The following is a 26,122-nucleotide window of genomic DNA, read 5'->3' as shown; positions in this document are numbered from 1 at the left end:
TTTCATAAGGCACTTAGATGTTTTTGTACTTCTGGGGGAGTGGGGGGGCTGGGGAAGCAACAGAAGCTTCTGCAAGCTGCCTTTTTATTCAGTGCATCTCAAAAGCAGGAGTGGGCATCTTCCAACTTACTGAAGAAACAGTAAACAAATAAAGAAGTAAACTCTGGTCCTGTCACTACATTCTGGTGCTACAAATTTGAGGAATTAAAACCAATTATGTGTAGATGTGTTTAAAATAAATAAAATACTGTCATTACGAGGGGGAGTGTAACAGAAGGAAATAGCTTTATTTGCAATAAATTTCTATCCCTGTAGGGCAATAATATTGGAACCTGAACCACTGGCTTCCCTATTGTGCTATTTTTACGGGTTTTCCTGGAAAGCTGTCTTGCTCTGAGTGGCAAAAATGACACTATACACAGGTTTCTTCTTTCTGTCAGTATTACCCTGGGAGAAAACACCCCAGTTGTATACTATCCCATTATCTATTTAGAGCAGAACCAGTTGTAGGGACGGTCTCGAGTGTACCTGGGATCCAGGAAATTGCTTTGGCTATGTCAGTTGTCTGCTGTGAGAAATTTACTTTCTTAGTTTTGGCTTGAGACCCTCATGTATTTCCTGCCAGTGTCGTTCTCCCAGTTGAGACTTTCTTAGGAGCAGACGCAGCAGATTGGGGCCCTATTTCCTGGTCTGATGCTTGCAGAATAAGGTCCCAGGCCCTATTTTTACACGGCATCCATAGCTAATCAGCTGTCAACAGTGATACAAGCCTGACTCTTCTTTGGCATACGATATAACGTCTCCCTGTCAGCTGGATACCTGAAGCCAGGCCCAGAAACGGCTCGGTTGGCAGTGCCTGCTGCGTACCCAGCATTTAGTGCACAGCTGTTGCAGTGTCACAGTTTGTGGTTGAACAATTTGAAACGAGAGATCTATGTAAAAGACAGCAAGATGTGTCAATTAAATCAGGTACACGGAACAGCAACACTATTTCCAGTCCTGAAGTAACAGAAAACTGATGGGAGTTTGAGTTTCTTTGGGAAGTGAGAGAGAAATATCATGAGGGATGTATACTCCACACAAACACGTGCACTAGAATGCACACGTTTTCTGAAATCCCATTCCTTTCCATCATGTTTCAGTGGAATAAAGACCCCATGACTTGTAAATGCCAAGTCCTGTTAGACATCATGGACCATTTCAATGAGATACGTAGTTTAGCTGAACTTTTTCCCCATCGTGTATGGAACAACTGCATCAGAAATCTGAACTAGTGATCATCAGAGAGACAGAGCTGCTATGTGGATATTGTTAGCAAAAAGCTGTTCTCTGAAATGGTGAATTATCTCAAGTAAGCCAAAAATTAAGAGATTCTGAGCCTTTGATGTAATTTATTTTCCCCTTCTGGGGACAACCTTTCTCCCTTCTAGGCTGTTTTAAAAGGAACATTCTCTTATGAATAAATATGACAAATAGAAAAATAAAAATATAGAAACAAACTATGTAAACGCAAGCCCTGAGGTATTTCAAGCACACAGTGTAATTTTTATACCTGACATGCAATCTAAAGGTGCCAGTAAGAAAATTTACTTTATGGCTCTGTAAAAATGTCCCATCTTTCTTTCCTGCCTTACACCCGCAAGAAAGGGTGAGAGGTTGAGGTAAGAGCCCCATGGAAGCTGTGATAGTCACAGAAACAGAAACAGAGGATATTAAAGTGCTGCGTGTCTTTCCCTGACCATTTTCACTCTTCAGTTGGCTTCCACAGGCCAGTTAGATTCTATAGAGTATCTGACAGAACTGCTGCTTTTCTGCATATAGGCTCCACTCCTGCACCAGCATATATACCATATGGAGTCTTGCAGGATAAAGGGACTTCTGAATAAAGATTTTAGTGGCCCCTTTAACCCACAGATTTTTTTTTTTTTTTGTGTGTCTCAGGCTAGCTTGGGAAGCGTAAGCACACTTTGCACTGCAATTGCTTCCAAATGACTGCATTATCTTGTCAGCTTCCCACCTCTTTCCCTCTCTTCCTTTAGCCTGGATCTCCTTGGACATGTTTCCTCCCCCAGAGCTTTCTGCATGTGCATGAAGGGTCCAGTCCTAAAAAAAAAAAAAATCCAGTCTCTGCATGACAGTGAAGTCAATGGGTCTACTCACATGAATCAAAGTTTGCTGGAGCAGGCCCTTAGGCATTAATTTTTTTTTTTAAATAAAGTCCAATTTTATTAATTGTACTCTGTTTGGGCTTTGGAAAGAACAGTTACAAAATGGATCATAGGTCTTACTTTTTAAAATGGCATTTGTTCCTCTGCTAATTCTTGGCAAACAGGGGCTCAATATGAAAGGGTTTCAAGCACTGTGTACCTCTGGGTGTGTGTACACTCTTGCATAGTGAGACTCTGGAAGAATACGCATGAAAACATGCACACACAACATATTCCATTTGCACATACTTACCTAAACAAGGTACTGAATATACAGGTACCTGCTCATGTGCATATATATTTGCAAGGAGAGAGAGGCATATGCTTACACAATGTCTATAGATGTGTAAACTCTTAATTGCACATATACAAACATTAAAAATCAAATGAGTCTTGGATGCACCTTTGCTTTTCCCATTGAAAAGGACATTTTAAACCCCTTTGTTGTTCACTTTGGTTTTACTGTAACTAATACAATTCACCTGCTCACCTAATGGGATATTTTCCTCTCAGTATGTTAAAACACTAATTAAAATGCATTACAATTATTAAATTGGGTAGAAGAGCACTTCTTGTAAAGCTTAGTCTGGAACTCCTGGGACATAGTTGTGCAGTGAAAGTTTTAGATCATGTCTCTTGTGTTACGGATCGCACAGCACAGAACCATGCTGAATATCATGCCAAAGATCTAGAAGAGAAGGGATGCAATTTAGGGATCCACTTACAAAACAGTTATAAAATAGCCTGCATATCAGAACAGTCTGAAGGTTCTTACGGCAGAGCAGCAAGTGACTGCTTCCATCTACAAACCCCAAGACATCAGACAATTAACATAAAAGAGATTTCACTGATACTCAAAGCCAAGATTTTATCTGCTCATGCTGGCTTCACTGTTCTTTGTTCTAAATGTTAAGGCCAGCGTAACAGCCCCAAACGTTAATATTATTAATATAAATGTCACTGACATCAATAACTGTGACTATTGGTATTATGCCTAGTATTGCACCAAATGGTTCTGAGTTTCAGAATGCTTCTACGTGGAATATTGTATACAAATTTGAATAAGAGCAGAGAATGATTCCAGAAGAACCAGGTCTCTTGAACTGGTGCTGAGCATTATGGTTTTAGAGAGAAAGCTAAGCTCTTAACAGTTACTACTCAAGACCAAGACGATACATTAAATATAAAACTCTATTCATGTTAGGGAACTAGTTAACTAGGGGGAATGGTAAAAGCAGAGAACAGTGGGTGTTGCCAGAGTCTCCAGAAATTTCTTTTTTGCCACAGCTCGATTCTCCAAATCAGTTAGCAGCTACCTCCAGATACTTCATTGCTAATGATGGGAGACGAGCAGTACTATCAGGCAGTTAAACCACTGAGTTCATATCCCCTCCCTGAGGAAGAAGGAGACAGCTGGCCAGTCATACCCTATGAAGGGTCAGAAACCAGCACAGACAAATGTACAGACATGTTTCTGCTGCTAAGGAGGTTATCATTTCATAACTTCTGCTGTGTCTGAGGTGGGAAGCCACAGAAGAGATGTTCGTATTTCTAGTGTGTCCTTGTTGAGCAATGAGCTTATTGGAGCTCTGTCTCACCCGTGTTGCTTTGCTGTATTTTTGAGTACACCTTCACGTTTTATACAAATCACAGGATTGTTTAATCGCCTTTACCCATGCCATGGTTTCTATGACATACATAAACCCTTCATCTGCTTTTAAGTGTCCACATTAGCTCTTCAGAGAAGCTAAAACTGTATTTCTTTACTAATATTCTGGCTCCTCATGCTGCTTCAGACTGCTGCTGGTTTCTGAGTCTGAGGGAAGTCATGGCACACGCGTGCTGGAAAATGCTTTCTGTTAAAGCCTGTGTTGGACACAGACTGCCCGCTCCTGCCATATCCTTGCAGGAGGGTGACATCTATTGGTCACAGCTCTGTCAGGAAGGAGCAGACCTTGGGAATACAACACACACTTGTGGGAGAAGGTGGACTGTAAGGAGTTATTGACACTTTGATGACACAATTCGATGAAACAGCTACCTGTAACTAGGTGAAAGAAATGCTGTTCTGAAAACTATGCAGTTTAAATCCTGTTCCTTTAACAAAATACATACAGATCACCGGATCTATAACCTAGAAAATCTGTTTATAAACTATCCTTCACGCTGAACAAATGCTACAGCCAGCATTTTCCTGGAAAGCCATTTCTATACAAAGGGTAGGTACTCTCTATTCCTTATGAAATCTAAGGAACGAATCCTCAAAGGGCCTAAAGTGTCAGTCTGCAGTTGTTTTAGAATAGATGAAATGCTGCTATGGCCTTTTGCTTTTCAGTTTGGTTCATGTGCACTCCGCTTTCCTACTATTACATCAAAGTAAGATTCCCATTAGATACTTTGGACCCTGTCTAAGGACACAAAATGAGCTGGTAAATCAAAGTCATGCAAGTCTGCTTGCGCCAATGTGGGCAATTCCCAGAGAGAGGGCATGCTGAAAGTGATAAGAATAGCTGCACCTTTGAGGAATCTCACCAGTTGCTGCAAAACACCTTCCACAAAGCTTTGAGTAAGGGACAGGGTACTGGGCTCAAATGTAGATTTGAGAGTGAGAACATGGATTTACTCACTGTGATGCCAGCAATTGCAATTCCAACAATTCCAACTAAATGCAGATGAGCATCAATTACATTCTGGATTTCAACCAGGCAGTTCTGTTAAAAACAAAATTGAAAGATTTTTACTCCTAGAAAAATATACTCCAACAACTCCAGTCAGCTGTTCTCACTAAACAACAGATAAACATGAAAAATATTATTGCAGTCACTGTCCTAATTCTTGCATCTATGCTTTGTGTTTTGTTGGACAATTTTCACAGCATATTCCCTTTTCTAGTGAGACATCTGTACCTCTTGCCTGTACAGGCTGACATAGATAAGTAATTTTCTTAGAATCAGTTTTCCCTAAATTTAAAACCCTTTATATGTTAGGCCATGCTAAATCAGGAAGTTTGCCCCTTCAGATCGACATTGTACTCACAAGCAGATTCCACAAAAGACAGAAATAACAGTATCCTTCTTAACACCAACAAAGTTTCTAGTCAGGAGTCTCCACGCATGATTAAGGCAGGCACTTGCCAAAACTCAGCCTTCAGGGGGCTTTTCATTTAGGACTCCTGTTCTGCTACGTCCTTCCCACTTTTCTTTGCAGATGATGTAATACTGTCTCAGCTACCATCGGATGCTACAAGCAGGCTTCAGAAATGAGGGCTGGGCATGTTCAATATGACCTCCAACTTATTTCTGCCTCCACTCTGCTCCATTTCACATGGAATGTCATGCTGGAATTTGCAAGGTAAAAAGGAATTCTTCCTTTCTTTCACTTACAGAATGTCTCCGATTTTACTAAACAGTTGACATGAGAAAGTGACTAGAACAACCAAAACAGAGGACACTTGCCTTTGGCATCTGGATATTCTCTGGACAGGGTAATCCCATTTGTTGTTCCATATTACCTTTGCCACAGCATTGGAGCTAAATGAGAGAGAGAGAGAGAGAGAGTGATGAAGAATCAAAGGAGGAAAAACCATAGACTTGTTTCATACTGAAAGCAAGTTACTGCTTTCATACTGAAAGTGAGACAATAAATAGCTAAAAAAAAAGAAAAAATACAAATCGAGTCAAAAATTTATTCCCTATATTAACTGCCACCCCTGGTAGAATTTCAGCTGCGTGGGCCAAAACTTTCAAAAATCAGTTTCAATTGTCTGAAGCCATAGCAAACAGACAAATTTGTATTAACAACAACTTCCAGAAGGGATTTTTATCACAATATCTCATAACAAAGCAACCAAGTGGATTTTGGAAAAGCAGATCCCTGGCTTACAAGGGAACAGGAGTTGGTAAAGGGAGAAAGCAGAAAGTTCACATAGTGCACATGGAATTATGGGCAATGCACAAAAGCTACTACAGAGAATGCTAGAATCTTTATTTCTGACAAAACACAGTGCTGGGTTTGGAGACAGTAATAAATCAGAGTGCTTCAGAGGGCTTGTTTTTCCTGTTTGCCTGTCTCCCACAAAATGCTTGGAATTCCTCTTTGGGTCAGAAATAACAGCTATGGGAGAAGGACAAAAGGGTCTGAGGTTGTGAAATGTTTGTTCTAAAGAACGTGGGAATGCTGTAAGGAGCAACAAAGCTTGGGCTTGATCTCTGTGGGAGGCAGTGTAGATACAGGATGGACACAAACAGGATTCAGGAAGTCATAGGTTCTAATTCTGATTCAGCCACTAACTTTTTGGGTGGCCTGAACTGAGTCACACATGCGCTTTTGGTTCTTTACCTACTTGGTTCAGTCAGTGACAGGATCTGCCACATTGTAGGTCCTGAGACACAGGTCACAGTTTTTTCTTTGATAAATGCAGAGAGATTCAGACCTTTTACCACTCTCTGCATCTGTGAGTATTTATTCTTGGATTTTAATATCCAAAAGGGCCGTAACAGTCATACCTTCTGCACAACAAAGACCAGAAGCATCAGCTGAAATTTCAAAGCCTGGCCATTTTCACTTTCAAAGGCAGGGATCACTTGGGATCTGAAAACCAGAATTCTGAGAGAGCCATCAGGAAACCGGGTTGTGAGCCTCTGGCTCCATTTTAGGTAACACTCAGTTCTATTCTTTCATACCTCAGTGGGAGGCATTCTGAATTTTAAAGGGTAATGTGACAGCAGAGTAGTAGTGCAAGGTATTAAAGCTCAGGAGGACTACTCACAGCCAAGTGGTGTTGATAGATAGTCCTGTTGACCTTCCCCCCTGGGTTTTTCATATAGTCATCATAAGTGTCTTCATAGATTTTCTGGGCTTCCTGTATTGCCTGCAGAAATGAGACTTTCCAAGTGAGTGGCAAGTAAGTCTTACCCCCAATCCAGTGCAGACTTCCAGCTTGCGTCATCAACCTCCAGAGCAGAAAATTATGCCTGGTAAACTGAGGTACCATGATTGGAAAGACAGGAGCTTTTGTGGCCTGATGGCATCCAGAGGGACTCTGCGTGGGTCAGAATGTACATATGCTGTATTCTGTGGTTTGGTTAAACACTGTTAGTTGGAGAAGTTCAGTGCTTGAATTTGCCCTTTTCCCAAGCAATACCCTCTTACCATATAGTTCTACTTGATGTTCCTTTTGGATTTAAGGTTGAACCACACGTACAGGTTTTCTTTAATAGAGGGGGGCAAAAACTGCATCCCATTCTGGATTTGTGATAACACAAGCTCTGACTGACTCCAGATAAGAATGTCAGAGTCTCGTCCTGGGAAAAGTATCCTGGAAAGTTTTCCTATGCAAGAGCCAGACTGCAGGTCAGTCGGCATTGGAATTCATAACTGCCCCATTATTACATTAGAAGTTTCTTGCTACTTACCACTTTCTTGCCTATAAAGGCAAATACTCCAGCAGTGACCTCAGCCGCAAATATCACCAACAAGCAAGCAAAGAACTGCAGAGGAAGAAGAGAATCCTATATTAACATACCTTGCACAATTCTGCTTTATATGGACTGCCACTCAGTCCCTCATCCTTGCCCAGGCCTCAACAGCCCACACAGTAACTGAAAGAAAGCTGGTAAGCAGGGTCTCTAACAAGGGTGTCAAGTCAGATTTCTTGTAATATGGAAACAAAGGTGGAAATGGCAAAGATGTGGCTCAGATGGTAGCTTCAGAAAAGACAGAAGGTAATTCCAGGAAATATATCACATGAGACAAGCAATGGAACTTCTTCACGTATGGAAGCTGTGCAATAGCACGGTGGCCAGAGATGCTAGGTTAGCCAGTAAAAGGACGTAAGGCATTTCAGGTCTTGGACAGCAAAGATCTTTCCACTAATCACACAAAGCATATGCTTTTGAATGATTTTCCTTCACAGCCCAGGCCCTTGAAACCTTTTACTTACTGCTCCAAGTAAGCACTGAGACTCCCGCGCTGCTCCACAGCACCCAAAAAATCCAACTGTTGTCATGAGAGCCCCTGCTCCCACCAATACATAGAGTCCTATGAAAAATCAGAATCAGACAAGAATTTAAGGTTTCTCTTCCCAAAGTCTGCTACCTATTTTGTCAAAACCACACATTTATAAGTAGCAATTGTCTCTGGCTCTCAGAAAGATCACCCATTACACAGAAAAGTTGCTCTCTCCCCAAAAGGAGACCAATGATTTCTTCAGAATTCTTGGAGAATCTCATGAAGACAAATGCAAAGACTTCCACCTCCCACGTTTCCTGTCCCAAGGGCAGCTCAGGCCGGGACGAACGCACACCATGCCATCCAGAACCACCTTGCAACTCTTCAGTGTGGAATGTAAGGCAAAAAAAAAAAATCCAACATTGCTAGAGGGCTTATTTCTGTCAAACCTGGGGCTGGAAACGTGCTGTACTGCTATGCAGCGGTCGAACTTAAAAAGCTACCTGACAGCTATGCTCTATCAGTTGCCTGGCAGTACATAAAAAAGGATATTTGAAGATCTTCAGGAAAGGTACAGGCACTACAGTGTGATGTTCCTCTGAAATCAGTGCTTTGGCTGGGGAAAAAGCTGATTGCTATCGGAAAGAAGAGGATGATTGGGGAAACCCCTTGAAAGCTGTTAGATGAAGTGAACGAAACAATGAATTTGCACCCTCTGGCGAAATAATGAGTGGGGAGGACAGCCTGGGGGAGGTCATAAGCTCAGCAATAGTCCTGAGCTTGGTCGCTGCAGAAAATGGAAGCTTGTCTACAGTTCAGTGATTTGGAGCATAGCATCTTCCTTTTCTGATAAGTAGCTGCATTACTTCCTGCTGGGCAGGCATATTCCAGCGTCATTACTTTACATTTTTCTTCCTCCAACATACTGATGTAAGTGTCAGAATATGGGATATCAGCAGCTTTTAAAGGCTAATGTTATCAGCGCATTATGATCAGAAGACTTGGAGAAGAGTTGCCTGAAAATGGATAGAACAGAGAACCAGACAAATCACATCAGATATTAAAAAAAGGTGATTCTGTATGAAAAGAGTGGAGTGTCTAAGACTTAGAGGCCGAGAACCTTGCATGCATGGCCTACAAACAGCATCTCATGATGCATGCTGCCCTCATCTGAACTGCAGGATACCCTCCCACCACCTTATTTCAATAGGCAGAATCAGAGCGGCTCTGCAGCAGCCAGCGGCAACACTGCGTTGCCTTCATGTTCCGGACATTCGCAGTTAAGTGTTATGCAGTTACTGAGTCATTTAGGGGACTGCTCAGACACCTTAGCCAAGCTCTGCATTGCTGAATGGACTTTAGGCTACTGGCAGAAGGGGTTATCTGTGTAGAGACAAATTTAATGACATAAAGAAAGAACAGCATATAGTGGATCATCAGACTAAACACGTTAAGAGGATAATGAAGCAATCTGGGAATGAGACTGCCAGCAAAGACCAGGCCTGAGACAAGTACAGAACATGGGAGATGTCAGTATAGCCCCATACATAGTTAAAGATCTAGGACCTGAGCTATGTTCAGAACTTGACGGGACAAAAACTGTAGAGGTAAGGGGAACAGCATTCATCTCTGCCACCTGTAAAACTGCTAGAAATACTCACATTGAACAGGGTTTTTTTTTGTATGGGCTTTATCTAGGACAAAGGAAAACCAGAGCACAGAATTTTTCTGTCCTCACTTGTAAACTTACATGCTTGATTTGTGCTTAGGCAATGCATCCATTCATGTCCAGTGTCAGTTCCCATCAGACCACAACAACTGTGTCTGTGCCTTGTCTCTGGGCACCACGTCAGCCAACGTACAACAGGCTCAGTGCAGTGCCTTGTAATTCTGGTCTTTGTCTTGTGTGGGCAACGTGGAGGACACGCAGAAATCTGCCATGCCAGTCCACTGCTGGAAAAAACAGCTTCATTGCCCTCATGGCGTTATGAGGGGACAGTGGAGCTACAGACTGCACACTAGAGGGCACAGCGAGCCTTGCTCCCAGCTTTGACTATGCAGACTTCTGCTGAGAGCGGTTAGTATTCTCCATTACCAATTTAAACATTATTTTAAAATCTGACCCAAATCTTTAGGGTTAACAGAGCTGCTGGCATTTACTGTTAGCAGGCCTTGTGTACAAATGACAGTTTGCACAGATTGCTAGGAAAATGAAAAAACAATCAATCAATAAATGAGTGCAGAGCATCCAGCTACTCTGCCACACAGATGCAGCCTGCCTGGAGAAGGCAAACTCCCGCCTGCTGCCTGTTCATTGCACATCACTGTCCAGTCACTGTGTATTGGCCAGATATCTGTCCCACCTATTGTGAGCCTTCTCCTCCCCTCCATCCTTCTTGCCCACCGGTACCCTTCTTGTGCCAAGGACTGCTGCTGAGGAACACATTTTGCTAAATAGCAATAAACCAATTGTAATTAATATGGCTTTCCCAGGTCTGTGATGCCAGATATGTGGGATTTCATGCTGACTGTGCTGGCAGTTCATATTCTGTATTTTCTAGATTTTTAATATTCAGCATCTTGTGACTTACTAGGACTGAGCATTCTTCAAGCTAATACTTGTACACATATTTGCAACACAGTGGTTTTTACTGAGGGAGGGATATACAAAGATATATATGGCTCAGGAGAGAAAGGTCAGCCCCTCATGGAAGATGAAGTGGAAAAGACAAAAATCTTCTCTCAGGTGCAGAACATGCGGTTCAACTGCCAAACACCAAAACTGCCATTTTCTGAGATCTCCATGGTAACCAACGGAGTGTAATTACAAAGATGTTTCCTGGACCCTTTTCTGCGTGTCGTTCCCTACTCCGGTCCCTGTAATTACTTATGAGGCGACTTAGCAGAGAGACTTTTTGACTAAGGAAACTGGAAAGAAGTCTTCCCATTTCTTTTGGTTGCTTCCAGCTCGCAAAGATAAAGCTCTCTGAGGCTCAGGGGTGAGACCACTTTCAGGAATTTGGATTTGCTTTTGTCTGAGAAACAGACTTAACATTTCACTCGCATGACTCACAGCTAAACCGCTACCTCAATCCGAACTTCCCTTTTAAGGCGTGTTACAGGAAGAACTCACACCACTCACTAAACAAAGCTGAGCTTGCTGTGTGTCTGGCCCCGCAGTTGAGCCAGCCAAGAGTTTAAAACCACCTTCTTCCATTTTCTGTTCAGGAGAGCTCATTCCAGACTTTGTCCTTTCTCAGCCTGGGACTAGTAGTTGCTGATACTCAGAGAGCTATTTCGCGATGGAAAATAATGACAGCTCTTAAAAAAAAATTCCACAAAACTAAAGATGTTTTTACTTGTCCGCTACATATACACACACGTAATCTTTCAGACAGGATTGAGATACTTGAAGAGTAGCTTGAAAAAAATTCAAAGGGACCAGGTTGCTTCTCAGCTTGCACTGTGCACCCAGATCCAGGTATGCTCAACTGGAAGATGATTTCCAGGAAGGGTATCAAAGCAATAGATGCAGAAGCATCCTAGATGGTGTAAGTACATAAGACAGGGAGCTAGTATTTCTTTTCCTAGTGGGCTATACGCAGCGATGTAGGCATGATCACCTCAAATTCTTTAGGAATAGACCTAAACTGAAAAGCAAGACTCTCTAGAAAGGAAAGAAAAAGGAAAGGGTGGCAGTGTATGGCACCCCTTAGAATCACAGCCTTACCTAGAGACATCATGCACTGACGGCCATCAAGTTAGCCCAGTTAGGATCAGCAAAGCAGACAAATCCAGAAGTTTAGTGGTGTTCATGTCATACACTGCTATGCAATAGTATCATGTGTCAGAAGTAACGAAGCTTCGCTAAAGCCCCTTCCTCTCAAAAAAGCAGGATGGAAAGCAAAGCCTTAATCAGCTTCTATTCATAAGCACTTCCATTGTAAAATACAAAGCCTTGGCATGGCCTCCAATTTGGCATCTACAGCACAGCAGAGAAACAAAAAAGACACTTCGTTTATAGTCACAAAATGGAACACATTTGATAGCTAGAAACTCTGACACAAAAAAGTTCACCACAAAGCTCAGCATGGCAAAAAGAAGCGTGAAAGTCAGGTCAAGGTAGAGAGCTTGTTTGGGTGAATGGAAAATTTTGAGCAGTGTGTCTAGCTGCAGCTTTTTGTGCAGCAGAAGTAAAAAAGTACAAGGTAGAAAGGAAAAAAATGTTTGTGGCCTGTGTGAAATTTTTCCTCTAACCTCTTCTTGCTTCTGTTCATTCCCTGATTCCTAATTTTGTCACTTTGATCTGTGTCTGCTAATGAAGAGGAGAGAGAGTCCGACAACTGACTAGTCTCTGAGTTTGCTGGCAGCACAGCCCACGCAGGAGCAGAGAACAGATGAAGAGAGAATACTGAGAACAGGCACACTGCTATGGCCTTAAGGAGGGCAAACACTGGACCTAACGGCAGAAACCTGCCGTCTGTGTGACTGCCCACAACTCGGGAATATTTATCGCACCTGCATGTGTCATTGGACTGGGGTTTTTTTGGACAGAGCCTATTCTCTTGACCTTTTCTGTGGGGAAATATTCAGGTTTTGGGGTGGTGGAGTTTTTTTGTTTTGTTTTCGCTGTGCTGAAACACCCCCACACACAAACACACAGATTTTTATAAGCTGTGAAGAGAAACTAATGCTTCCACTTTTGGCAGTAAGTCAAGTGAGAGAACACCTAATAACAAATGTATTTCCCTTCTGGCTAAAAAATAGAGAGTGTAAGAGGGGGGGAAGCCCATACTTGAGCAATTGTTTCATTGTGCAAAGAACAAATTTGGAAAGCAGTAAAGCAGGAAAGCAGCAGCTTTTCCATATACTTCATTTTTTGATTCATCCCATGGGGAAAATCATTATTTATTGAACGGAAAATGACAAATGGGGGTATTCCCTGTGAAAATTCCAACAGGAGGGATTCCCGTTTTCTAGCAGACTCTGCTTTGCAATTACAAGGGGAATTAAAAAGTTACCTGGCATTCTCAGAGCAACCTATAGCTCCCAATAGTGAAGAACAGCAAATCTCTAGATTGGCATCTGTGTAGTTCTTCCATAAGATACTGTTTCCTCTGGGTATGAGCACATATACGCTACTGGGGCTGTACTTGGAGACAGTGGATCTGCAAGTGTGAGGAAGCACCTCAAGAAGGATAAAGGGTATTCTGTGTGTCATTTCTGGATGAACAAAACCTTTGTGATTAGCAGTGAATACAGAATTTCATCATTTTAGACTAGGCAGAAGAGAAGGATGGAATTTTATAGCTGCTGACTGCAATATGTCTTTATGTGTATCAAGAGTGAGGAAGGGATCGGCCCCATTTTTAGAAAAATGACGAGTGAAATCTGCAAGACGTCTGTTCTCTGTTCCTTAGAGCAATTAAAAACCGCTCTCAAGGTAACATGCAAATCTATGTATAACTCATCTGAAAGGAAATGTCAGCAGTTCTTTAGGTGTCATGTGGCACTCGGACAGAGTGACAACTGTGTCCTTAGAACCCGAGTCCCTCTACGCTCCCGTTGCAAAGAATCAGGTGATAGGCAGAAGTGTGTACTACCAGTGTTTTGTGAACAGAAAGGAAACATTACAACACAAACCAGGCAGGTAGGAACCTACTAATGCAAACATTAATTGTTCAGACATTATTCTTATTTCAGACAACGCATGAGCCATCACCACCACCACCAGATACAGCCCGCTGGCCGCCTAGGCTGGGAGAGATCTAATTTCAGAGTCTGGAATAGAACCCATTCCCAGAGTTGATTTTTGGTTTTTGTTTTTGTTTGTTTTTTTTTTAAATCTTACTGACGGCTTTGAGATACAAATCCCTGTCTAGAGCCTACTGCAAGGAGCAGGAGCAGACAAACGTACACTGTCTCGCTCTCTGGCTTTATTTCACGTGGGTTTCTTGTTTACCTGGCTGCTATGGTCACTTTCCATTTTAAATAATTCTACTTTTTCTTTTTTGGGCTGAGTAACTAACACTGAACAAACCACCAACTGTTCATACTCCACTGAGAAAACAAGAACTTGTGTTCTTGATGTAAGGGATCCAGAGGCAGGGGTGACAGGAGTGCTAGAACCCAGACGTGACTTGAAGAGATTTTCCTGAGGTTGTATGTGCATTACAGCCGGGGAAGCAGATGTGCTCCTCCACAGAAGGACTGAGATTCTCAAGCCCTCAGTAGAGCACCAAGGAACGTGTAGTGCAAATGCACTATTGGAAAAGATGAGAAACCCATGTAGGAGTTGGGAATAACAGGCCAGACAGGGACAGTTGTGAATGTTGCACATGGTAGCGAAGTCAGTTTCTGAAACAGGCTCGTCACTAGAGACTACCACTTTTGTGTTAATAGATTTTTAGTATATTTATCTATAAAATACATTTACAAAACTGGAGAAGAGATGCAGAGTCCTCTGAAGGAAGATTAATTTCCAGAGAATTGGAACATACCCTTAATTTGAGCATAATGCACAGACATAATTACATCTCTTGTGAGAATTCAACAGGTATTTTGTGGTTAATCTTCCTGGAACCACAACAGCGTTACAGATAGCAGCCAGTTTGTAGGCTTCTGCTGATGCACAAATCTTGAATTTCAATTTAAAAGCAACCTCACTGTAATGTAACATCCCAGTCTGCTGCCTCCCCCTTCCCACAGAATACCAGCACTTGCTACATACCTTGCTCACATGCATCTCACAACCCTAAACAATGATGTCCCAAATTCACATAAGCCAAAGGATGTCAGCTGTTACCTTCTCAGTAGTCTCCCATGGCTCTGTCCGTATCTACTTCACCCTACAGCAAACTTTACCCAAGTCAGATGTAATCAACATACCTGCATTCGGTGGATCTGTACGATCGCGGCTGAACTTCACAGAACCCTGTGCTAATGGATTCTACAATTTAATCCTGTGAATACTGGGAAAAACTTCCTAATATGGAAGTTTTTCATAGGGCATAGTATGATAATAATCTCGTCAAACTTCTTAATACTTTTTCTAGTTTTATTGCATCCTTTTTGACCAGAACCACATACAGCATTCAAGACACTGAGCGCACTGGAAATTTACACAATGACATTAAAATTTGTCAGTTGGGTTCTCATTTCCTTTCTTAATAATTCCTGACATTTATATTCCTTTTTGACTGCAGCTGAGCAAGGCACTTCTGTCAAGAGCAACTGACAGTGAGTCTAAGATCACGTTCCTGTGTGATTATAGCTAATTTAAGGTCTCTCACTGTTTGTACTGCTTAGATTATCTGTTACCACTTGCGTCACTTTGCTTTGTTGTTACTGTATTTCATCTGCCTTTTTAATACTCAGTCATTTGGTATTCTGAAATCCTCTCGCAATTCTCTGCAAGCCTCTCTAGAGTAGGACACCCTGAATAATCCTGTGTACATGCATACATTTCCATGCAGATATCAACAACAATTACACACTTCTAATGCTTAAATGCACAGGCTCTAAGCCACCCAAACCAGAGTATGGCCATAACGCACCCAGAGAAATCTGCAACCCCCACCGCAGCAGAAGTTAGGGCGCCTCAGAGAGCTGTCTTTACCCACCCAAGTGCAGACACAGGAAGCGCTGGAACAAAACAAACCAACTCAGTCAAAATCCTCTCTGTAGATGCTTTTGAAGTGACACGCCCCAAAAAGGAGCTAAGGGCTTTTGTGTTGCTGTTTTATTTTTTTTTTCCAGCAGACAAACTGCTTTCCTCTTAATGGCTTCATAGTGGACATTGTATTTCCAGCTCTGTCAGGATGAAACACAACACAGGACATTTCCCGTGAGATACAACGGGTTATATTGGTTTGGTTCTTTTTCTAGAAGCCACTTTAGAGACTGGCATCTCTAGCAGAGTTAGCCCTTTTAAAGAGAATGTATGTATGAAGAACAAAGCATGTAACTGAAAAAGCCTGAGCATTCCTGGGTTTAGTGTGCTGCTACAGCGAGAGGAAACATCTTGATGTCTTTTTACTCCGTGCAGGACCAGTGACAGGTTTATCCCATCACCTAGGTCACTTGCTGCAGGTGGCTGTTTCTGGAAAAGGAGAAGCGTTGAGCCTGTGGGACTGGGCTCTGGCCTGTGCATGGGCAGTCTGCCCAGCATCAGGTACAAGTGCCTGATCGCTCACTGAGGCAGGCTGAGGGAGGAGAGCCCAGGTACCCGGTGAGCGGTATTGTCAGAGCGCAGCATTCACAGCAATGCGACCGGTGTGCGGGCACCGGGGTGGCTTGCAGCTGCCTAGAGGAAGGAGAAGAGGGTGCGTCAAAGAAGGAAATGGCGTAACTGTTGCTTCAACTGTTGCTGCTGGGTGGAACTGGCTAGCTGTTAGATAGCTACACACAGAGAATAGGGTGGGAGAAAGGGTTACCCAGGAGGGCAGTTTAACAGACAAAAAGCATGAAGTGCACTATCATGCTTAAGTGCTGAATTAAAAAGAAAACCACGCCTCCTGAATCTCAGCATATTGCAAATATAAAACAATCAACCTGAGGTAGATGGACAGATTATTCCATTAGGCTTAATTAGCTTGTTTTGTCAGAATTCTAACGTTGTGGTGGCCTTGCCTTTCCTCTGCCAGGAGGGATACTGACTCTTAGGAACTGATTGCTAGGTTTTATCATCCAGCACAGAGACTGAGGACTTTTGAACAACTTTGATTTTGAGTAAGGTTGGGGGGGCGGGGGGGGGCGTGGTAGTGGTGGTGTCCTATTTTTTAAGCAGATTTCCAGTGCAGAAGCTTTGGTTTTCCACTCAGGGCCACTGTCAGCTTTTTCTAAACCACTCTTCCTTAACTGCAGAAGAAGAGACCTGCACACAAGATGATAGGAAGAAAGACAAGTTCATTGCTTAAGTCTTAAGTACAGACTCAAAGCCTCTCCAATACACATGATGGCAGGACCATTTCATGCTCCTTGTGGTATCGCATCTCTACACAGAGGCTACTTTGCCAATAGCTCTCATTTTAAAGGCTGATAGAGTTTGAGAGGCTATGGATTTTGGAGAGAAAATACTGTTGACTAAGGGTATAGTGCTTGACTCCAAAATACATGAATAGAACTATAACAAAATGAGGCACAGGAGCAGAGAATTGCAGTTTACATGGATTTAACTGCTGGCCAACTCCTGTTTGTATGGGCACCCACTACTATGGAGAAAAACTACTAATATCCTTCAACTCCAGACATGACTTCATATCCTAAGGCATGCGCCATCTAACTGTACCTTTCAAAGCCAGAATGATCACTCATGCTCTCACAGACCCCAAGAAAAAGCCACAGCCACCCTGAAACTTCTCTCCACAACTGTTTTGGCCCTGATGAATGCCTGGACCACAGACTGGATCATGGAACTGGAGCAAAGAGAATGTAACATAGCAGAAAGTTTGTGAGCTCTGGCTGTGCAGGAGAAGCGATGCTTCAGTGCTGCCAGATACGAGAAAGAGTCATCCAGACTGATTCATTCACATTCACCAGTTTTTGTTACCATTCCTGATGGGGCTTGTTGAGTACATACACTTCATTTTTATTGCCGCTGGCAGTGATGTGACCCTCTGCACTTCATTTATTAGGGATACAGAGAGTTTTCCTCCGTGTTGCCCAAGGGACCAGAACAGACTTTCCTCTTCATCCACCAAAAGCAAAGAGGGGAGAATAGGTGTCTTGAACTGACCCTGAAAAAGTCCCCGTGTTAGTTTTTACTTCACAAATGCTCAACTTGCACTCAGCAGGCGTTCTGTCTTCACTTCTGTACTTCAGGTATTTTTAAATTTACGAACAGCACTACTACAAAGACTTAATTAAGGACCAGTTAATTGTGAGACAGCAATGCTGACATCTTGGGTTCACACAAGCATCTCTCTTTTCCTTCTGGTTGTTGCAGACTTTCCTGCCCAGTAAAAAACTCGCCAGAGTCTTGGTACAGAAGTCTCGAGAAGGACAAGCAATCCAAGGGAATTCCCTTTACTCTACAGATCTTTCCTCCATTTGGTCAGTACAGTGTCACAGACAACTCATACAAAAGAAGTAACTGCCCAGCTATTGACTTTTGCTGAAATTATCTTTTTTCCCCCTTCCTTTTCTTTTTTTTTCTCTCAAGTACAGCTAAGAGGGGAATATATGAAATCTACCAGAGCTGAACTGCAATAGAACAGGAAAGCTACAGTTTTGCCTCACCACTTGAAGCACAGGCACAAAAAACGTACTATGAGATGGAGTAACATAAAAATATTGTCCTGCCTGCCACTGCAGTGGGAACTCCAAAAGTTGGGGAGCTGGAGAGAGAGGATGCCCAATTTTAGGAGGCTGCTCCAGTGTAAGATACATCTGGTAAAGTGGACGGAGACTGCATGGGTCAAAGAGTCAATTCCAGCCTTTTATGTTGGAGGTTAAAAAACTGCAAGCTGCAGTGGGGAGTATGGATCACTGAACATAAAACCACAAGCAACAGAAAACTAAGAACACATATGTGCTTGACCTCAGCACTGCTGCCTGTGAGTTGTTCTCAAACCAACAAAAACATTTCGGTGGCTGGAAAAGATGAACAGGCCTGCTTGCCAAACTATTCCAGGGGGCAGAAAAGACAGCTGGACTGCTGGTAAAGAACAAGGCTATTTAAGGAGACTCACTCTGGCCTAATGGAAAATGCAAGGATATAATTATCAATTATTTTAAACTAAAACAACATTTCAGATCCAGGAAAAAAAACATCACAAGGAAGCACAAGAGAAGCTGGTTGGATTCGGCTGGCAGCTCAATCCAGGTACAAAAAGAGCAGAATGTGCTGCTCTTTAGAAGCAAGAAAATGAGATGTTTTCCACAAGATGGTGATTCTGGACAGTGCTTCAACCTACAAAGCAAACTCTGAATGCAGCTGCACTGTTGTTCCAAGCACTGACACAAAGCTGATCTGATCACAGAGGCTTGGGTTATCACAAGACAGCCACAAAAGCAGTCAGTGGAACAGAGCTAAAGGAATTATTTTTAAATATATGGCCATATGTTTATATCTCCAAGTCATACCGATGATCTGCTTTCTCTTTCAGCCCTCTGGGCAGCTGCTCCGTGTGTGCTGCACAGTGTTCCATATTAAAAATTCCTATGCAAAATTCTGGCTGTCACCCAGAACGCGTGTTACAGAGCAAGCACAAAGCCAAATAAACAACACTCCTAGAGTCTCTGTGAGAAGGGCCCAATACACAACTGTCAAGGGGGACTCAGAGCTGGAATCTCCTAGAGGGGTAAAGCTCTTGAGCGTGACCGTCAAGTGCAGCCTTGTCTCCTGCAAAGAAACCCACCGTTACTGAACTCATCACCATTCTTTTACCACTGCCTTAGTCACAGATTAACAGCCTCTGACTTCTGCATGGCTGCCCCATCAGATGCTCAGAAGTCACAACAGCATTTAATATGATTTTTAATGAGGGAGGGCAGCAGATTTTTTTTTGTTTAACAGGAATGCTCCGTTCAGAGCACAATGCCTGTTACAAAAAAGGGCCAAAACTTTGCTTCAGAATTCAGTCAAAAGTGCAAGTTTAAAAGAATTCTGAACATATTTATGTCCTGTTCCTTAGCATTTCCTCTGCTAGCAGTTGCGTAACGGTTGGACTTGATGATCTGAAAGATCTCTTCCAACATAAACGATTCTGTAATTCTACAAATTACAGCAATACAGCTCTATAAATACATGTGACAGCCCAAGAGTTGATTGTCACAGTATATGACAAAACTTTTACAAGAACATTCCCCAGGACTTTCCAAAATTAACAACTGTGAATAGCTTTTGTAATACCTATTCAGGACTGAAGCAGATTAAATCTTTCAGAGATTTAAATACACACGCACCAAAGAATATCTTGTTTACACAGTGTTACGGTCTGCACTGCAAAGCTGTAAAATGACTGTGGTGCTTATTCACATCACAGGATGTGTTCCTTGCTGGCTTCTAAGAAACCAACAGTACTTGATTTTGAGGGCCAGAACATCCTTCTGTCTTGTTGAATCTCCTGGGTGAAACATAAGTGAATGAGGCGGGGAAGAGTGCCAAGATACAGCATAGGAAATTCAGCAGGTATAAACTGGATCTGGAAATGAAGCTGGTGATCTAATATGCTGCTGACATAGCCGCTCATAAGTAAATCATACTTCCTGGCTCTCTGTGTCAGTGGAGGTGCTATAGGGTATTTTACAGTAACCCTCAGGTCCCAATCAAATTTTCATCTGAACGGTTTTATTCAGCCTCGTGAACTCCCACAGGAGCTATGCTGGACATGACATTCTGCCCATCAGTTTCCACAGTACTATACAGTCAGCTCTGTGCCTCTAGCCTGGTTGCATATATTAAAGCTTGGGGTTAGGACTGCGGTGTATCAGAGTCAAGGTCTCCACTAAGAGAATTGGGGTATTTAAAGTAACAGCACAGCCCAGGCAATATTCCTGTGGTGGGTAACTGACTGCCACGGGACATCCTGGGTCAACCTCCATTCCTGGCCACCCTGTCAGAGTGGCTTGATGGACAAGGCAGGACTGGGTATTCATTCGCACTTGGCATTTGTAGATGGCCAAAATGTTTGCCCCAAGTGGATTTTATTGAGTGACTCCATCTCCAGGGGTGATATATTAAAACAGAAAAATAATCTGACTCTCCTGGTGAAAAGGCACGTCACAATTGCCAATGGATAGAGAAATGCAGTTGCTGGCAGTCCTAGACAGCTGCTATTTAAGGATGTCTATAGATATGTAACACAGGTGGCGTTTCCAGAAATCCCAACTGGAAATCCTAGGGAGAAAAAAACGTATCTTAAATGCCTAAAATTAGATATGACCAATACCAATTCTGTGGGCTTGGGGAGCTAGCTGATTCCTGCCTAGGCTGGACAAACAGTTCTTGAGATGACTGAACGCTGTGTGGTTTTACTTTTCAGCTGTGGAAGGATTTGTTCTGGTATTTAGAGTCACACTGAGGGCCTCTGTGTGCAGACACAGGGAGAACTGGTGAGCAAAAGTTTCACTGCTGCACTGGTATTAGAAACGCTCAGAAGCGACACTGTTGTTTTGTTGGCTAGCAGCTGCACGGAAAACTCTGGAAGGATATATTGGTGAGCCCCATGTTCCAGGGGTCTCTGACCCATCCCAACTTCTATTCGACAGCATTAGCACAATTCACTTGGGATATGTGAGGACTGGATCAAATCTGAGAGGAGAGTTCAGTTAGGCCTAAGGAAGTTGATGGCAAGCAGAGAAAGGACGAAAGCCATCACGCACGTGACACAGCACCAGAATGTCCAGTTTTGTGTCGTTCAGCCCAGGAATTGTTGGCCTTCATATAATTCAATGCATGTCACATGCCCCAGGATGAAACCAAGGCTAAAGCCTGCTGTCATCACAGGCACTTGAACTTACCCATGAAGAAATACTCTGGAGACTTTTTCTCTGAAGCAAAGCCTGCCATAACCCCACCAAACCGCAGCCATAGACCAAAGGCAATGACAGCCATTCCTGCCAGCTGGAAGATAAACAGACCAGTCAATACTTCAGTACCAATTGGCTGGAGAGCATCAAAGAGGCGTCATTGACACCTTATGCTTTCTTGAAATCCCACAGCTCAGGATTGCACTGTCAGAAAATTCAGGAAGCACTTGCTTACATTATCGAGAACAATGAATTCCTGTTATAGTGCAACGTACTTCTTTCTTTCAGCTCTTCAGTGTAGCAGTGCTTCTGAACTTACTAGTGACTTGCAAACCTTGTAAGTAAGCTCGTTCAGTCATCAAAACTTGGCTGGAATTGCAATGGGGAATGGAGCGGGGTGCGGAGGGGAAGCGAGTGCCCGTGAGAAGAACAGACAGGCTGCCAATCCAACGGGGAGCACTCTGCCATCCTTCCCAACCCTCGGAACCGCACTGGAGTCAGGCAGTATTGCAGGAGGCCACTCAGGGCCTGGGTCTGGCGTCAAGATGTGGTTACTGTAGGAAAAGCACCTGTGCTGGTTTTGGCTGGGACAGAGTTAATTTTCTCCATAGTAGCTAGTGTGGGGCTGTGTTTTGGATTTGTGTTGGAAACAGTGCTGATAACACCGGGATGTTTTTGTTACTGCTGAGCAGCACTCACACAGAGTCAGGGCCTTTTCTGCCTCTCCCCCCACCCCACCAGCGAGCAGGCTGGGGGGGCACAAGAGGTTGGGAAGGGACACGGCCGGGACAGCTGACCCCAGCTGCCCAAAGGGCTGTCCCACACCACAGGGTGTCATGCTCAGCCTGTAAAGCTGGGGGAAGAAGAAGGAAGGGGCAGATGTTCGGAGTGATGGCGTTTGTCTTCCCAAGTAACTGTTACGCGTGATGGAGCCCTGCTTTCCTGGGGATGGCTGAGCACCTGCCTGCCGATGGGAAGTAGCGAATTAATTCCTTATTTTTTGCTTTGCTTGCCTGTGCGGCTTTTGCTTTACCTATTAAACTGTCTTTATCTCGACCCACGAGTTTTCTCACTTTTACCCTTCTGATTCTCTCCCCCATCCCACGGGGGGACTGAGCGAGCGGCTGGGTGGGGCCTAGCTGCTGGCTGGGGTTAAACCACCACAGCACCGTACAGGGCAGTGCCGTGTGACCAGGAGCTAAGCCCTGCTGGCTTGACACACACCAAACTTTTAGGACAGAAGTAACTTAATTGACTTTTTTTTCAACGCTCCTAGCTGTTTTATGGCTAAATTACAGCCTTCTGGGCTGAGAGGCGCCCCTTTCCCCTTTATGTATCACAGGTCCAGCTCCAGTGTCCCAGGACAGAGGATGCTGCTGAGAGACCAGCTGCACCTCTAAATCATCACACCAAACTACAGGAGACCGCCTGCCATTTCAGAACTGCTCCTGCTGCTCAGTTGTCAGGAGGGTTCTGTTTAGAGGCTTACCAGAAAGCGAGGCTTGTATTGTTCTTAGGGATGTGCTGAAGTTAAATGTGTTTGGACTGATTACAACAGGGCATTTTTCTGTAAATCATCAGAACTAGGAGGTAAAAGGATTATTGCAGCATACAATATCTTGGATCACGGAAATGACTGACAAACAACGGATGGATGCTGTCAAACGGAAGGAAAAATTCCCTTTAATGCGAACAAGACTAGATCAAAAAGGAGCGTCGAGGCATGTTGTTGGAGGGGAAAGATCTGTAGACAGTGGTCTCAAACGCACCACATGCCAGACATCTTTGGAAGCCTACCAGGCAATGGTGCGTGTCCTGGCAGACGGCTTCAGCGTCCTGCAGGACCAGGCACAGTGCTCTGCTGCTGCTCTGACGGAGGCCTGGAGCCTAGGTCTGAACGAGGTTCACAAAACACCTGCAGCTCACCTGGCGCGGTGCTTTTTTATCTGTCCTGCATTGCCTGGCACTTGATTCTTCTGGCATAGCTACAGCAAGCAAAGAAAGCAGGCAAGCGTATGGCTGAAGAGCTTGGGATCACGGCTTTCCTCACGGAAGCGTCACAGCATGGAGGGTGAGGGTGCCCTGCCACCCTGTCACAGCATTTGAACCTCACTGCTTGCAGGGCCAGGCTCAGCCTTCGGACCGCCAGAGCGCCCCGGGAGCCCCCTCCTCTCAGCCCAGGCCTCTGAGTGCCTCTGGGCACTTGGATGTGTTGGAAATGAATGCCCCCAGTCCAGCTGAGATGGTTTCTTCCATCTTAATGAAAAGGCAGATAACAAAACACAGTAATTGTCACTTTTGTGAAACAACATAACACAAAGCTTTGTCCTTCTACTGGCTTGCAGCTGCAGCTGGGCAACATCACTCGGCTCCTACAGCTTGAGCACAGCAGCGCTGTGTACCCGGAGCTTGCAGTGCTGTCACCAAGAGGGAAAAGCATTTGGTTTAACTGTGTTTCAAGCATAAAGGAGACAAAAGCCCAAAACTGCTTGCTCCAGAGAGGCTGAACAGGATTATTTTGTGACTTCTTTTTAAAAAACAGTGAATCAGAAAGAAAGAAAAAGACACTTAAGAAGATAACATTGCTAATTGTTTTCCAGTGTGAAAAACTGGAAAGCTACTGGAAGGGGGAACACGGCATGAGGGAAAGTGAAAGAAAAAGGAAAGCATGAATTTAGTTGTGCTCCGCAACTGTCAGACTAATAAAAAGGTGCAGTGAGGGGAGAATGGGCATAGCATTCTCTGAATCTCTGGAGGGTCCTGCAGTAGCCACTATTCACTGACACAGTAGGGTAGCTTCCAGCAGAGTAAATGCAATGTAGTGCAAGGACTTTCCCTGAGGGTGAGTTTGTAAAAGTAGCAGCTGTTGGCTCGCTATTTGAAAGTACGTTATTGAAAAGCATGGTGATGCTGCGAAGGAGCGTTCGGCTGCGAGACGCTGCATGGGATGCTGGGAGCACCCCTCACAGCCTCCTGTCGTTTGCAATGTTACGCTTGTTGGGGAAATGGTCACTACTTCAAATTATCAGCTAGGAAAGATGTTGTCTTCCCTCAGCAATGCCAACGGCTTCCCAGAAGAGCCGTATCTTTATGGAAGCCAGCAGAAGCCGAGAGCACCCCGGCCCCGCTAGCCCCGGTACCGGACCCCGCAGCGCTCCGCCGAGGGCCCCGGGCCCCTCCTCAAGGCTCGCCCCTGCGCTGGGGCAGCCCCAGCCCCGCACCGCCCCGCACCGCCCGCGCTCTCCCCCGCGCCCCCGGCCCGGCCCGAGGGCGGCAGGTGCCGCAGGCGGCCCGGCCCCGCTCCGCTCCGCCCGGCCCCGCTCCGCCCGGCCCGGCGCTCACCCAGAAGGTCAGGTTGAAGATGCAGAGGAGGATCTTGATGCAGCGCATCCCCCCGAGCACCGTGCCCATGGCGGGCGCCGGCTCCGGCAGCAGCTGCCGAGGCGGCTCCGCCCGACTCGCCGGCGGCTCCGCGCGGGGCGGGCAGCGGGGCGGCGCCGGGAGGCAGGTGTAGGGCTGGGCCGGCCGGCGCCGGGGCCGGGGCCGGGGCCGGGGCCGGGGCGGTGCTGCCCGGGCAGCCCCGCCGAGCTGGACCCGCTCCGGGAGGCGGCGGGAACGGCGCCCGGGGAGCGGGCGGGAGCGGCCGGCGGCGGGGCGGGCTCCCTGCCCGGAGCGGTGCCGGCGGCGAGGGCGGCTCTGCCCTGAGGGGCCGGGCTCGCCGCCCCCTGCCCGCAGCCTTCCCCGTCGCCTTTTTTTTTCCGCCTGGACTCAATAAAATCCCTCTGGGCCTTGCGGGCGTGGCACGCGTCTCAGGCCAAGACGTTAAATTAGCCAAATTTTGCAGATACTGGAACGTGTGCCCACAAAATTATAAGCAAGATCGAGAATTTGATGTGTGAAGTCCGAGGGTAGCAGGAAACGGGCTATTCTCCTTAAAATTGTTTTCGCTCACACTCATAAACGAAGGGCCCCCCCCAAGTTCATTTTCCAATCACTAATACTTCCATTTCTCAAGATTTGACCAAAAATGCCAACTCTGCTGTCAAAATCTTACATCTTTCTCCTCTTACAATTTTTTTCAGCTGCTGTTCTCTTTCACAGTCTTCAGAAAGTCTGAAGCTGCCTGCGGGGCTTCGACAAGGGAGCACAAGGAAAGGTAGAGTGTCTTGAGAAGTGGGTTTTTATGTTAAACCTTTCGTCTCAATGTTTAACGAATAAAGCAGTTATTTCCTGATTTGTGCTGTATTAAAATAACGGTACAGTTTTACCTATCCAGATTGCTTTCATGTTTAGAATCAATTTTTCCGAAGGTGTGTATGGAAACCATGCAAAAAGGCATAGGAGAAGATGCTTGGGTCTTGTTATTTCGAATGCAATTACACTCATCTAATGATCCAGTAATACTGAAGGATGTTGGAGGTGGTTTCTGTTTTCATGTTGGAGGTGGTTTCTACTTTCATATTGGAGGTGGTTTCTATTTTCACTCACTTTGC

General features: G+C 44.6%; 2 protein-coding genes across 14 annotated transcripts in view; one reads left to right on the top strand and one right to left on the bottom strand.

Annotated features, from left to right (window-relative positions):
* Nucleotides 1-26,122, top strand: part of LOC148055247 (uncharacterized) — a 145,240-nt gene that overhangs the window by 2,277 nt on the left and 116,841 nt on the right. For 10 of the 13 annotated variants that reach the window (XM_087761648.1, XM_087761649.1, XM_087761645.1 and 7 more), the window contains exons 2-3: nt 5,415-5,558; nt 25,712-25,785. In XM_087761648.1, the coding sequence (XP_087617774.1) occupies nt 5,532-5,558; nt 25,712-25,785 (101 nt within the window). In that variant the 5' untranslated portion in view covers nt 5,415-5,531. Of the gene's footprint in view, nt 1-5,414; nt 5,559-18,102; nt 18,210-18,323; nt 20,996-25,711; nt 25,786-26,122 lie in introns of those variants that run through there. The other 3 variants (XM_087761650.1, XM_087761640.1, XR_015705653.1) reach the window with 2 other exon arrangements.
* TSPAN2 (tetraspanin 2) lies at nt 1,938-25,129 on the bottom strand. Its single transcript, XM_087761637.1, has 8 exons — nt 24,972-25,129; nt 21,621-21,723; nt 8,149-8,246; nt 7,622-7,696; nt 6,976-7,077; nt 5,663-5,737; nt 4,835-4,918; nt 1,938-2,895 (listed from the first exon to the last, which is right to left on the bottom strand). The coding sequence occupies exons 1-8, from the start codon at nt 25,038-25,040 to the stop codon at nt 2,830-2,832; spliced, it is 672 nt and encodes a 223-aa protein (XP_087617763.1). The 5' UTR covers nt 25,041-25,129; the 3' UTR covers nt 1,938-2,829.

The sequence above is a fragment of the Nipponia nippon genome, unplaced genomic scaffold, assembly GCF_047370975.1.
Source record: "Nipponia nippon isolate SJK-2023a ecotype South Korea unplaced genomic scaffold, ASM4737097v1 scaffold_25, whole genome shotgun sequence".
Classification (NCBI taxonomy): Eukaryota; Metazoa; Chordata; class Aves; order Pelecaniformes; family Threskiornithidae; genus Nipponia; species Nipponia nippon.
The sequence above is the reverse complement of the archived record's forward strand: the minus strand, read 5'-3'. Positions and strand labels throughout refer to the sequence as shown.

Coding starts and splice junctions, on each gene's coding strand:
- TSPAN2 (XM_087761637.1), bottom strand. CDS start 25,040: ATGGGCACGGTGCTCGGGGGGATGCGCTGCATCAAGATCCTCCTCTGC. Junction 5,738..6,975: donor TCTATCAACACCACTTGGCT/GTGAGTAGTCCT, acceptor TCTCTCATTTAG/CTCCAATGCTGTGGCAAAGG. Junction 2,896..4,834: donor TTGCAATTGCTGGCATCACA/GTGAGTAAATCC, acceptor CTTCTCTTCTAG/ATCTTTGGCATGATATTCAG.